We start from the raw sequence: 13,059 nt of genomic DNA, 5'->3' as shown, positions 1-13,059 counted from the left end.
AAAGTTCCCAAGTTTGGACACCCCTGGGTTAAGGCAACAGGCTAGAAACCGGGAAAGTGTGAATTCTAGTCCCCACCTTAGCCATGAAGAACAATCAGGGTACCTTTTGGCCAGTCACTTTCCCAACCCAACTCCTTCACCTCACACAGTGGCTGCTGTGGGGAAAATAGGAGGAAAAAGGTGTATTAGGTAATTTTACTGTCTTGAATTATTTCTAAAATAATAAAGGTGGGATAAAGCTAACTAATAAATAACTCAAATAAAATGCAACAAAAGGATTATGGCTCAATAACCGTTTGAATCCTATTTCAGTTCATATTTTGCTGTAAAGTTTCTGTCCCATCTCTCTGAAGCTATAAGAACCAAGTCAATTTTTTTTCATAATTTTCTATACCAATGGTACAGTGGGACAAACTCAGGGCTTTTCCGCACTGCATCCTTGAGCGGCTTGTTTCTCATGGGTAAGCCAGCTGGAACCAAAGGTGGCTTAGGAAATCTGGGGATTTCAGATACCTTCCTTCATTTTGGTCATGGCCATCTGATATTAGGGTGGGAACATATTTCCCACAGCCCGATTGAAGAAATCAAACGTGGGGGAAATGTTAAGGAAAAGAAAAAAAAACTGTTGGAGCTTGGAAAGGGCAGAAAGGAGATCACTTTCATCTGATTAAAAACAAATAAACAAAAAAGCAGGCATTTTATTGTTCCATCAATATACTGTAAAAAAACAAATGAACCCATTTTTTTCCTCCATACCAATGGCACCATCATGGAAGCACTGTCATGAAGGATAGTGACCAGGGGACGAGGTGTTTTTGCTTTGTGCCTGGGAGTTAAATGGGCAGGAGGCTTTGACAAGAATGAAATGAAGCACAGCAGCAGGTAGCATCTCTTAAACTAGCCCAAGTGAGAAAAGGCTGCTTTGTGACACATAGCAGAAAAAGAACAGGGGGAGGTGGCCTTCCTAGAGGGAAGGGAGCAGATGGAAGACAACACTGTGCATTTTTGCTCTCAGAAATGGTTATACTTGCCCTGCGGCACGTTGGCCATGTGCATCAGCCAAGTCAGCAGCCTGCTTAGGGCAAGGATGATTCCCTTCAAAAAAGGGGAAAAAAATAGATCCAGGAAACTACAGACCTATCAGCCTGACCTCAATACCAGGAAAGATTCTGGAAAAAATAATCAAGCAACGAATTTGTGAACACCTAGAAGTAAACAAAGTAATAACCAAAAGCCAACATGGATTTGTCAAAAACAGATCATGCCAGACTAATCTTATTGCATTCTTTGATAATGTGACAAAATTAGTGGACCAGAGGAAAGCCGTTGATATAGTTTACTTGGACTTCAGTAAGGCTTTTGATAAGGTAGACCATAACCTACTACTAAATAAAGTAAAAGAATGTGGGTTAGACAGCATCACCACCAGATGGATTCGTAACTGGCTGACCAACCGCACTCAACGTGTAGTCCTCAATGGAACTGCATCTACATGGAGGGAAGTATGCAGTGGAGTACCCCAAGGCTCTGTTTTAGGCCCAGTACTCTTCAACATCTTCATCAATGATTTGGATGAGGGAATAAATGGGGAACTCATCAAATTTGCAGATGACACCAAGCTGGCAGGAATAGCCAACACTCCAGAAGGTAGGCTTAAGATACAGAAGGATCTTGACAAACTTGAACATTGGGCACTATCTAATAAAATGAAATTCAATGGCGAAAAGAGTAAGGTTCTACATTTAGGCAACAAAAACGGAATGCACAGGTGCAGTATAGATGATACCTTGCTCAGTAGTAGTAACTGTGAAAGGGATCTTGGAGTCCTAGTGGACAACCATTTAAATATGAGCCAGCAGTGTGCAGCAGCTGCCAAAAAAGCCAACACAGTCCTAGGCTGCATCAACAGAGGGATAGAATCAAGATCACGTGAAGTGTTAATACCACTTTATAAGGCCTTGGTAAGGCCACACTTGGAATACTATATTCAGTTCTGGTCGCCACGATGTAAAAAAGATGTGGAGACTCTAGAAAGAGGGCAGAGAAGAGCAACAAAGATGATTAGGGGACTGGAGACTAAAACATATGAGGAACGGTTGCAGGAACTGGGTATGTTTAGCTTAAGAGAAAGAAGGACTAGGGGAGACATGATAGCAGTGTTCCAATATCTCAGGGGTTGCCACAAAGAAGAGGGAGTCAAACTATTCTCCAAGGCACCTGAGGGTAGAACAAGAAGCAATGGGTGGAAACTAATCAAGGAGAGAAGCAACTTAGAACTGAAGAGAAACTTCCTGACAGTTAGAACAATTAATCAGTGGAACAGCTTGCCTCCAGAAGTTGTGAATGCCCCAACACTGGAAGTCTTTAAGAAGACGTTGGATAGCCATTTGTCTGAAACGGTATAGGGTTTCCTACCTAGGCAGGGGGTTGGACTAGAAGACCTCCAAGGTCCCTTCCAACTCTACTATTGTATTGTATTGTATTGATGAAGAGCCTTCTTCTTCAGTGGATGGTGCAACAGGATGGTGGCAGACCATAATGGCATCCCAGGGTGGCTAATGCCATTTCATTAAGCCCCACCCCTCACATCTCCTGGCTCAGATGGGCTTCGAAGGCAGGATAAAGAAATTATCAGAATTTTCTGGTGGAATAAGGCAGCTCTTTGCACCTTTTATAGGTGAAGCAAGCAAAAAATAGCCCATGGACGCTCTCTTTCATGTTTGCTTGAGATTTTTCTGGACATAGAAGCAATTATTGCCCCAAATTTGTAACATTGACCTTTGTACTGCAGGCTATATGTGCCCTTAGGCAACAGAAACAGGGATGCAACCTCAGGGCTCATCTGCACAGCCACACTCGAGGTGCTTCCTCCCCACTGGAGGAACGTATGTTGATAGAAGAGCCACTGCACCAGAGTCTACCTTTCACCACACCTCAGGATGGAGGCTGGTAGTGTTGCTTTTCAGACGGTTTATTGGACTATTTGGAGATGGGGAACCCATTAGCAGCAGAACAGGGCTCTAGACTGCAAGCTGGTAATATGCTTTGTCCAACTAAAGATGCAAGAGAAAAGCATGTGAGGAGTGGGGCTTGGTAAAAGATGATGAACTTGACAAGACCCAGGGAAGGCATTTCTTCATCCAATTATTGCTGAAGTCAGTTCAGGAAAAATTGCACAGGCTGCTGCAGGTTTTCTGTTTTTATCCTTATAGCGCTTCTCTTTCATCACCCCTGCTTGATACAGAGCACAACAATGGAAAGTGCATCCTTTGCATCACACACTTGCCTTCTGTTGCAGCACCCTATACAGCAGGAGAAGTGGTGTAGCAGGGTTGCACCTCTTTCTTTAATTCCAAGCAGCTGAGAGGGAAGTAGCGTGGAAAGGAACATACGGTAAGTCTATATGTATACCACTCTATAACGCCTTAGCTCTAATACTGCATCCAGTTTTGGTCACCACATTATAAAAAAGATACTGAGACTCTAGAGAGAGTGCAGAGAAGAGCAACCAAGATGATTAGGGGACTGAAGACTAAAATATATGATGAACAGTTGCAAGTACTCAGTATGGGTAGTTTAGTAAAGAGAAGGACCAGGGAGACATGATAACAGGGTTCCAATATTTGAGGGGCTGCCACAGAGAGGAAGGGGTCAAGCTATTTTCCAAAGCACCTGAAGGCCAGACAAGGAATAATGGATGGAAACTGATCAAGGAGAGGTTCAGCCTAGAAATAAGGAGAAATTTTCTGACAGTGAGAGCAATCAACCAACGGAACAATTTGCCTTCAGAAGTTGTGAGAGCTTCAACACTGGAAGCTTTCAAAAAGTGACTGGACTGCCATTTGTCAGAAATGGTGTAGAGTCTCCTGCTTGGGCGGGAGGGGGGGTTGGACTAGATGACCTACAAGGTCCCTTCAAACTCTGTTAATCTGTTAAGTCCCCCTCAGTGCCTGAAACGATCTGACTGTAGAGAATGGAAAGTCCTTTTCCCTCACTCTCAATTGTTTCCTGCCTAGGCAGGGGGTTGGACTAGAAGACCTCCAAGGTCCCTTCCAACTCTACTATTGTATTGTATTGTAAATCACTCACACTTGGGGCTTTGGTATTGGAGTATTCACTGTCACAAAAGAGCATGCTGGGGGAGAAGGAAGGGGGGAGGAAAGGAAAGAGCAAGCTATATTATAGAAAACCTCCTGCATAGCAACAGAATTATGAACTCAATGAAGGCCCTCATTTGGTCTATTAGGGGTGAGAGAAATCTATTTCCCTGACCAAGCCACAAGCATAGGAAATTAAGTGCACAATAAAGGTGTCTGGCCTTTCTGGCAGCCATCGTACCAACAGCGATAGAGTCATTTAGCCAACTGGAAGAGCCACATATTTCCAAGCTCTGGAGATTCTTTGCCCATAGTTGGGAATGATCTGGAACTGAGATATTCTTCCATTTTCTCAGGGAAAAACATTTTCAAGCCAAGGCAGCTCTGTAGTGAGGATATGTACCCAGGAAATGGTAAATGGGGTATCTTTAAGCCGGAAGATGGAATGTGTGCGAATAAACTTTCAGGAAGGGGTGCATTGGAAGCCGAAGCAATGCCTGAACACTGTTGAGAACTCTTGACATGATGCTGTCCTCGTTAGTGGAAGGCACTTTTTCCATCCTCTTGACTTCTCTGGATTCCATACCATGAGCTGTGTGGAAAACATGGCTTTCCCATTCTCAGTCTTATTATCCACACAAGCCCTGCGAGTTGTTGCTGTAATGTGGTTGGTTTTCTCGATACCCGGGCATCTGGCTAACAGCACGGAAAAGCTGGTCATGGTCCCTTTCCATTCTGGAGAGCTGCAGATCCTACAAGACACATGCTGCAGAGAGTCAGTCATGCCACACCCTTTCTTAATCTAAAGCAAATTAATCTTCAGGAAATAGGGTTGCCACCTCTGTGAGCATAGGCGGTTTAGTGGTGCATGATATGAAGAAGCTAAGTACAAATTCAAGCACAGAAGCTTGAGTTTGTCCTATCGACATTCTCCCTGGAATGCATAATGGCATCTGCCAGCGGAGGGTCAAATGAAGCAACATTGTGAATGCCACAGTGCAAACCCCACTGCTTTTGTATCTGCATGCAGTGTCAATGCATGTACAATAGGGGTAGGGGGTTGCATTGTTTTCCCTAACTGCCATCTTCTCTTCTTTTGACACCTTCGCTGTCACTGCGTTAATTGGTTTGCTAGCTGTGCTGAGATTTATTGCTCATGTCACAGTTCTTTATCTGCAAATGATTTACTGTGCATGCACTTACACATTCCTTCTTAACTTTCACTTCTGATCTTTTGTTCGCCTGCCAAGAGAGGTAGGCACCTCTGCCGAGATGTGATTAATTCAGTTAGCAAGTTTGTATTTTAACTTTCTTTTATATTAAAATGTTTTTTATTAGAACATGCTTTGGGTTTATTTTTGCTTATTCAGAAGTATACTTCCAGGAGAAGCCACGATCCATCATCATTAATTACAAAGGTTTAAATTATATCCTTATTATAATTCGCTTCCATAACACTGCCATCCAGGTGGGATGTTACCTAGCTCTGTGCTGGATTTTCAGCCTATTGTTCATACTTCAGGACCATCTTTCTGTTATTTATACCACACTTTGCATAGGTTGGATCCCATTCACTACACATTGCCTCTGGAGGGCTCTTACCAGTTGTTTGGCCTTCTCCTCACTCACTTGCAGCTTTTCATGATCCTTCTTCCAACTGGTCTCAATGCAGGACACTCTGGAGAAACACAACAGTCAAGTCTCCTTCAGATCTCACCTCAGCTGGATTGTGGTTTCAACCCTTCTCCACATTCCCTGCTAATTAGCCACTGACCCTCAAGATTCCCCTGACAACAGTTTGAGGAATGAAATAAGACAGAATTTAAAAAAGCAAGCTGATAGCAAATAAAGTTAGAATAAGTTCATATTAGAGTTTTCACTTTCTGTGTAAATGATACCTTTTCCACAATCTGTAACCTTCCAGATGTTCAGTCTATATGAGAATTATTCTCAGAGGCACAGCCAATGAGATACTTCATCAAACTGGGTTTTCCACTACAAAGATTGCACTGACATGTTTGTTTGTTCTTCAGCCCAGCATAAGACTTCAGCAGTGGATTGTAGCTCAGACCTGCTGGTCTTGCCATGGGGAATGGCAGGAAAGATCAGGCCATGGATGCTTACTTCCCTTCATCAGCCCCAACAGTTTTTTTTATTTCCGGCTAGGCTCCTTGATGTAAATGGATTGGGCCCCAACTATGGCCTGCTGGATTCCCAGAACAGGAAACCTGGGCTGTTCTCTTCCTTCCTTAAACACTGGAAGTCTTTAAGAAGATGTTGGATAGCCATTTGCCTGAAACGGTATAGGGTTTCCTGCCTAGGCAGGGGGTTGGACTAGAAGACCTCCAAGGTCCCTTCCAACTCTACTATTGTATTGTATTGTATTGTATTGTATTGTATTGTATTGTATTGTATTGTATTATCCCCTGCCATGGGATTTGCACTGCCTAATAAACTGGGAATTACCCATTGAATGGAATGAAAATTCCCGTCAGGGCTAGCAGTCCCCCCCTCCCCCATCACCACATTTGACATTGTGCCTCTGCCTCCTGTTGCTGGCTTTTCCTACCTGCTGCTGAGCTGTACCAGGCAAAGTTCCGTCTCCTCTAGCCTCTTGCCAAGAATCTCTTCGCGTTCTTGAAATCTGGCCTGCTCCTGAAGCAGTGCTTGATTCTGGATAGACAGTGACTTCACATGCTCCTCCAGGAGCTTCTGCTTGTCTCTAGCTGAACCCAGCTTCATTTGCAGCACTTCCATCTGTCTTGCATACTAGGGAGGGGGCAGAGGGGACAGTAATGAAGCAAAGAGCACCCCTAGGCTCAAGACTACCCAAGGGCTCAAGATTAAGAGAATGAGGGAAAGCTATGCAGGAATAGAGAAAAGCTGTATAAGGGGGTGTTTTAGGCTCTTCTCATCATAATTGGGGAAGACTCCAATCATGTCTTAAGAAGTATACAATTGCAGCTTTGAGAATTTTATTTCCTAGTCTCATCTTCCCCCAATTAGGGGAAAGATTTGCAGGGTTACATTCTACACATAGCTTTTGTGTGCAGTTTCCCTAGTGACTTAAAATGGCTCTCTTTAGCTATGCTTTGAACATAAGTTTGTTATAGCTATGATGCCTAATAATAATAAAACATGTATTTCACTTCTTCTATTACAAAACTACAGGGGAAGAACTGTGAAATGCAAACAGCTAAAAGTGTGATCCCCGAAACAAAAGTGTGTGTGAGGTTGTTTTTGATATTGGCCAGTGCAACATGTCAACTGCCCATTGCACAGGGGTCTCAGTTACTCTCCTATGAAGGCATAGTTGGGTTTCTGATGCAGTCTCTTTCAGGAAAATTAACATGCAACACATTTCCATTTTTCAAATTTCTTTTGTAACATGTGACTATTGACCTATCAAATCTAAGGCTCATTGACCAAGCATTTCCAATGAAGATAAGTCACTCAGAGTAATTATAGGTGACATGGGTGGCTATATCAATTGGATGGATGGATGGATGGATGGATGGATGGATGGATGGATGGATGGATGCAGGGCTGGGTTCCTGCCAGTTGTAACCTCTTCTATAGAAGAGGTTTCACAAATCTACAGTACCGTTTAGAACCGGTTCCAGCTCCCTCCCCCTGCCTGTCCGCACATCATCAAGCTGAAGAGCGAGAGGAGGAATTCTGGGAGTTGAAGTCCACAAGTCTTAAAGCTGTCAAAATTGAACATCCCTGGGGAGGTTTTTTCTAAAAGGTTAGGGGTGCAAGGGTCTTGTAACTTGACAGCTTTAAGACTTGGGTGCTTCAAATGCCAGAGTTTCTGAGCCAACATGATTGGAGGAGGAATCCTGGGAGTTGAAGTCCGCAAGTCTTAAAGCTGCCAAGCTTGAACATCCCTGGGGTTTTTTTCCTATAGGGTTAGGGGTGCAAGGGTCTTGTAACTTGACAGCTTTAGGACTTGCGTGCTTCAAATGCCAGAGTGTCTGAGCCAATATTTTGGTTGCTAAGCAAGAGCGTTGTTAAGTGAGTTTCACCACATTTTACAAGTTGGCCATGCCCAGCCAGTCACATGACTGCCAAGCCACTCCCACCCAGTCACATGGCTGGCAAGCCACTCCCACAAAGCAAGCCACACCTACAGAAGAGGTTCTAAAAAAAATTGAAACCCACTATTGGATGGATGGATAAATGAATGAATGAATGAATGAACAAACAAACAAACAAACAAACAAACAGTAGTTATTCGTTATATTTCTGGAATGATATCACTTTTTTAAAAGTTACAGGTGAAACTCAAAAATTAGAATATCATGGAAAAGTTCATTTATTTCAGTAATGCAACTTAAAAGGTGAAACTAATATATGAGATAGTCTCATTACATGCAAAGGAAGATAGTTCAAACCGTGATTTGTCATAATTGTGATGATTATGCCTTACAGCTCATGAAAACATCAAACCCACCATCTCAGAAAATTAGAATATTACATGCAATCTATAAAACAAGGATTGTACATAGAACAATATCGGACCTCTGAAAAGTATAAGCATGCATATGTACTCAGTACTTGGTTTGGGCCCCTTTTGCAGCAATTACTGCCTCAATGCGACGTGGCATGGAAGCTATCAGCCTGTGGCACTGCTGAGGTGTTATGGAAGACCAGGATGCTTCAATAGCTGCCTTCAGCTCTTCTGCATTGTTCGGTCTCATGTCTCTCATCTTTCTCTTGGCAATGCCCCATAGATTCTCTATGGGGTTCGGGTCAGGCGAGTTTGCTGGCCAATCAAGCACAGTAATCTCACGGTCATTGAACCAGGTTTTGGTGCTTTTGGCAGTGTGGGCAGGTGCCAAGTCCTGCTGGAAAATGAAGTCAGCATCCCCATAAAGCTCATCTGCAGAAAGAAGCATGAAGTGCTCCAAAATCTCCTGGTAGACGGCTCTGTTGACCCTGGACTTAATGAAGCACAGTGGACCAACACCAGCAGATGACATGGCTCCCCAAATCAACACAGACTGTGGAAACTTCACACTGGACTTCAAGCATCTTGCAGTGTGTGCCTCTCCATTCCTCCATACTCTGGGTCCTTGGTTTCGAAATGAGATGCAAAAGTTGCTCTCATCAGAAAAGAGGACTTTGGACCACTGAGCAACAGACCAGGTCTGTTCTTCTTTAGCCCAGGTAAGACGCTTCTGACGTTGTTTGTTGTTCAGGAGCGGCTTGACAAGAGGAATACAACATTTGAAGCCCATGTCCAGGATCCGTCTGTGTGTGGTGGCTCTTGATGCACTGACTCCAGTCTCAGTCCACTCCTTGTGAAAGTCCCCAACACTTTTGAATGGCCTTTTCCTGACAATCCTCTCCAGGCTGCGGTCATCCCTGCTGCTTGTACACCTTTTTCTTCCACACTTTCCCCTTCCACATAACTTTCTATTAATGTGCTTTGATACAGCACTTTGGGAACATCCAACTTCTTTTGCAATTACCTTTTGATGCTTTCCCTCCTTATGGAGGGTGTCAATTATGGTTTTCTGCACAACTGTCTGGTCAGCAGTCTTTCCCATGATTGTGATTCCTACTGAACCAGACTGAGAGACCATTTAAAGGCTCAGGAACCCTTTGCAGGTGTTATGGCTTAATTAGCTGATTAGAGTGGGACACTTTGAGCCTAGAATATTGCACCTTTTCACAATATTCTAATTTTCTGAGATTGTGGATTTAGGGTTTTCATGAGCTGTAAGCCATAATCATCACAATTATGACAAATCACGGCTTGAACTATCTTGCTTTGCATGTAATGAGTCTATCTCATATATTAGTTTCACCTTTTAAGCTGCATTACTGAAATAAATGAACTTTTGCACAATATTCAAATTTTTCGAGTTTTACCTGTATTTCAGCCAGATGCATGTACACGACATTTAATGGAACACATTTTTTCCATAGTTTTTGATGGATTTTTAAATAGGATTAGATTAACAGAAAACTAAGCATGTGGGGGTGGTCCTCCGAGCACAATCCTCCTATACCTGTTCCAGGGGTTGCATGGGGTATAGACAATTTTTAATTGCTGATGCATCTTCTGAATGTCGTAACCAAGGGACCGATGGTTTCTGGGACAGCGATACAGACAGGTGGAGCTTTGAGCATCCCTAAAGCAGAAGAACATTATTTGGCGAGTTTGAAGAAAACAGGAATAAGAGAACAATTACAGAGACATGAAAATCCACTCGCAATGCAAAATGCCCTTTAAATGGAGTCTCCATGCTGGAAAACATGGAGGAAGATAAGAAAACCTCCCAGGTTTTAGAGCTCAGATGGAAAAATGTTAAGAAAGTCTGGAGAGAGAGAGAGAGGGAGGGAGAGGGGGAGGAAGGGAGGGAGCGGGAGGGAGAAAGAGGGGGGAGGGAGGGAGAGAGAGACTGAATGAATGAATGAATGAATGAATGAATGAATGAATGAATGAATGACCGGTCTCCTTGTGAAAAAGCTTTTCCTTTCTGTTATAACAGCAGCTTTCCACAAAATTGAAACTGGACTAAAGGGAGTTATGGGCCATTAAGACTACATTTTAATATAGTAATTGAGCCAGCACCTCCAAAACTCTGCTTACCTGAGATGTCTTGTGGCTGCCATCACTGCACAGAGAGGAGTCATAAGGCTGAGGATTGCTGTCCTGACAGTCAATCACTCGCTTTATGCTACTCTGCTTGTGGAGACGTCGAGATGCCTTAGTCTGGGTTGGGACACTCTGAGTACGCTGCACTTTGCTCCTGTTTTTTGTTTGATGTAAAGGAGTCAGGGCTTCTTCCTTGGCTCTGTTCTTTTGGATGCTGGTCATGGACTGGCTCTTGATCAGAGGACTATACTTGCCCAGATCCCGGGGGGGCACAAACCCTAGTTTCTGTTTCTCAGTGTGTCTGAAACACAAAGAATGAGGAGTCAGCTGTGCAAAAGACATAGTAATGTTGACAATCTCAATTCCAGATTAAGTCTTCAGACCCAAACCTGGCCTACATCTACACATCCTTATGTTTTGATGCATAACTTTCTCACATTCTGCATTGATGTCTTCGCCATCCCATTTTCTTAACCCAGAGTACTGTTAGGGCAATTTCTGTGTGCTGTCGAACTAAGGACACAGGCAGTTGGCCACAGTAAAGTGCAACCCACTAGTCCTTTAGCTGGCAGAAAAATATGCAAGCATAAAATCTACTATCCTGCCAGCAAAGCCCCATTCTGCTACAGTAATCAGGTTCAAGAGTGGTCACACCGTCACACACACACACACACACACACACACACACACACACACAGCTTTACTTTGTTAAAGGACTGGGTTGCCCAGGTGAAGAATTCCTGGCCGGTGGTTAGAAAACGATTGGAAAAAAAATATGCAAATAAAAAATGTTCAAAGCCCAAAGACTTTAAAATAGGGGAACCAGGTCTACCTCTCCACAAAATATCTGCAGTCCAGACAGCCGTCCCAAAAACTGGGAACTAAGTACGTTGACACTCTCCCCATCAAAAGGATCATCAACCCAGTCATAGTTGAATTCGAACTGCTGAAATCCCTTAGGCGCATTCACCCAATTTTCCATTGTAGTGTACTAAAATCAGAAAACTCTCTCTTCTGCACGCAACACTGCCTCTGCCATCTGAGCCACTCATGATTGAGGTGGAACATTTTGAAATGAAAGACATTTTAGAGTCTCATAAACACCAAAGAAAACTCCAGGATTTAGTTATGTGGAAAGATTTTCCTCCCTCAGAAACTGAACAGGTTAAGCAGGTTAAAGCAATCAAACTCCTCAAACGCTTCCATAATTAATATCCTGATAAACCAAAATAGCTCACGCGTCTAACTGTAGATCTACCTTGTTTCTCTCTCTATTTGTTGTGTCTTTTCGTTTGTTTTACAGGACTGATGTACTTGTCAAAGGGGGCAACATGTCAGAACCACTGCCTTCACTTGCCCCCTTGTTGGCATTCTGCCATCAATTAAGGAAGGGAGGTGGGAACAAATGGGCAAAAAAGCAGTATACCTTTATGATGGAAAATTGGGAGGGCGGAATTGACAGTTGAGGAAGAACAGAGCGTTTTGGAATCTGGTCTGGGCTGGTATTTTCAAAGCTGTTTACCCTGAGAGTGGAATTTCCCCAGCCCAAACACCACAGTGTTTCCCAAAACATCTTGGCAGTGCTAGATTGGTTACACATGGATGGACCATGGGGAGGGCTAGGGAGGAGCAAGAATTAGATCTGTATTGATGCATGGCAACTTCAGATTCCGCTTGAACAATCATCATCTCTTACTAAAAGTGCATTTTCACATCAACCAAGTGGAGTTTAAAGTTTTACTTCCCTAGGAGATCAGACTGGGGCAGATGTTAGACAAGTACTTTGAGCAGTGATTTGCCTTCTTTCAAGTTGCCAAGCATGTCACAGATACTACATGGCCACACCACATTTCTGATTTTAAAAAAAGGCTACCTTTGAATCCAACTCTATGTGTGGGGGATGGGGATTTGAAAGGTTGGGCTAACAAGCGCAGAGGAGCGCACAGGGGAACAAGTTCAGAACAAGTGATAAGTGAGATCCATCCTCCATAAGTGCTACAAGGTGGCCATAACCATAGCACCAAAAAGTAAGCAGTTGAAGGAGGCTAAAGGGCACCTCTTCCTCAAAGGAATAAAAAGAGGCAATAAAACATTCCTTGTCAACCCCAAAGGACCACATGTCACTTTTGGTGCTGCCATTCATTACCTTTCCTCCATGTGAGGCCCAAGAAGAATGGAGACAGGCACAGGGGTTCCCTCTTGGATGGCCTGGAGGATTGCTGGCAGAGGCTGCAGTTTCTCCTGGGTTCCCTTGTAAGTAGAAGAGCACAAAGACTCTACATAAAAAACTTGGCCAGACTGATGGTAGAAATTGGTTTCAATCTGGCCAAAGGCTGATCTATTTTCTATCCA

The 13,059-nt window shown here is 43.4% G+C and overlaps 1 protein-coding gene across 6 annotated transcripts in view; it reads right to left on the bottom strand.

The window, feature by feature from the left end:
• Window positions 1-2,490: 2,490 nt before the first annotated feature.
• The window catches only part of RASAL3 (RAS protein activator like 3), a 53,874-nt gene continuing 43,305 nt past the window's right edge, over window positions 2,491-13,059 (bottom strand). For 5 of the 6 annotated variants that reach the window (XM_081961758.1, XM_081961762.1, XM_081961759.1 and 2 more), the window contains 6 exons: window positions 12,854-12,957; window positions 10,702-11,008; window positions 10,118-10,240; window positions 6,667-6,866; window positions 5,700-5,775; window positions 2,491-4,849 (listed from right to left, as the gene is read on the bottom strand). In XM_081961758.1, the coding sequence (XP_081817884.1) occupies window positions 4,727-4,849; window positions 5,700-5,775; window positions 6,667-6,866; window positions 10,118-10,240; window positions 10,702-11,008; window positions 12,854-12,957 (933 nt within the window). In that variant the 3' untranslated portion in view covers window positions 2,491-4,726. The remainder of the gene's footprint in view (window positions 4,850-5,699; window positions 5,776-6,666; window positions 6,867-10,117; window positions 10,241-10,701; window positions 11,009-12,853; window positions 12,958-13,059) is intronic. The other variant, XR_014176133.1, reaches the window with a different exon arrangement.

The sequence above is a fragment of the Natrix helvetica genome (genome assembly GCF_964273705.1).
Source record: "Natrix helvetica genome assembly, chromosome: 1".
Lineage (NCBI taxonomy): Eukaryota > Metazoa > Chordata > Lepidosauria > Squamata > Natricidae > Natrix > Natrix helvetica.
Note: the sequence above shows the minus strand (reverse complement) of the source record. Positions and strands in the feature narration are given on the sequence as shown.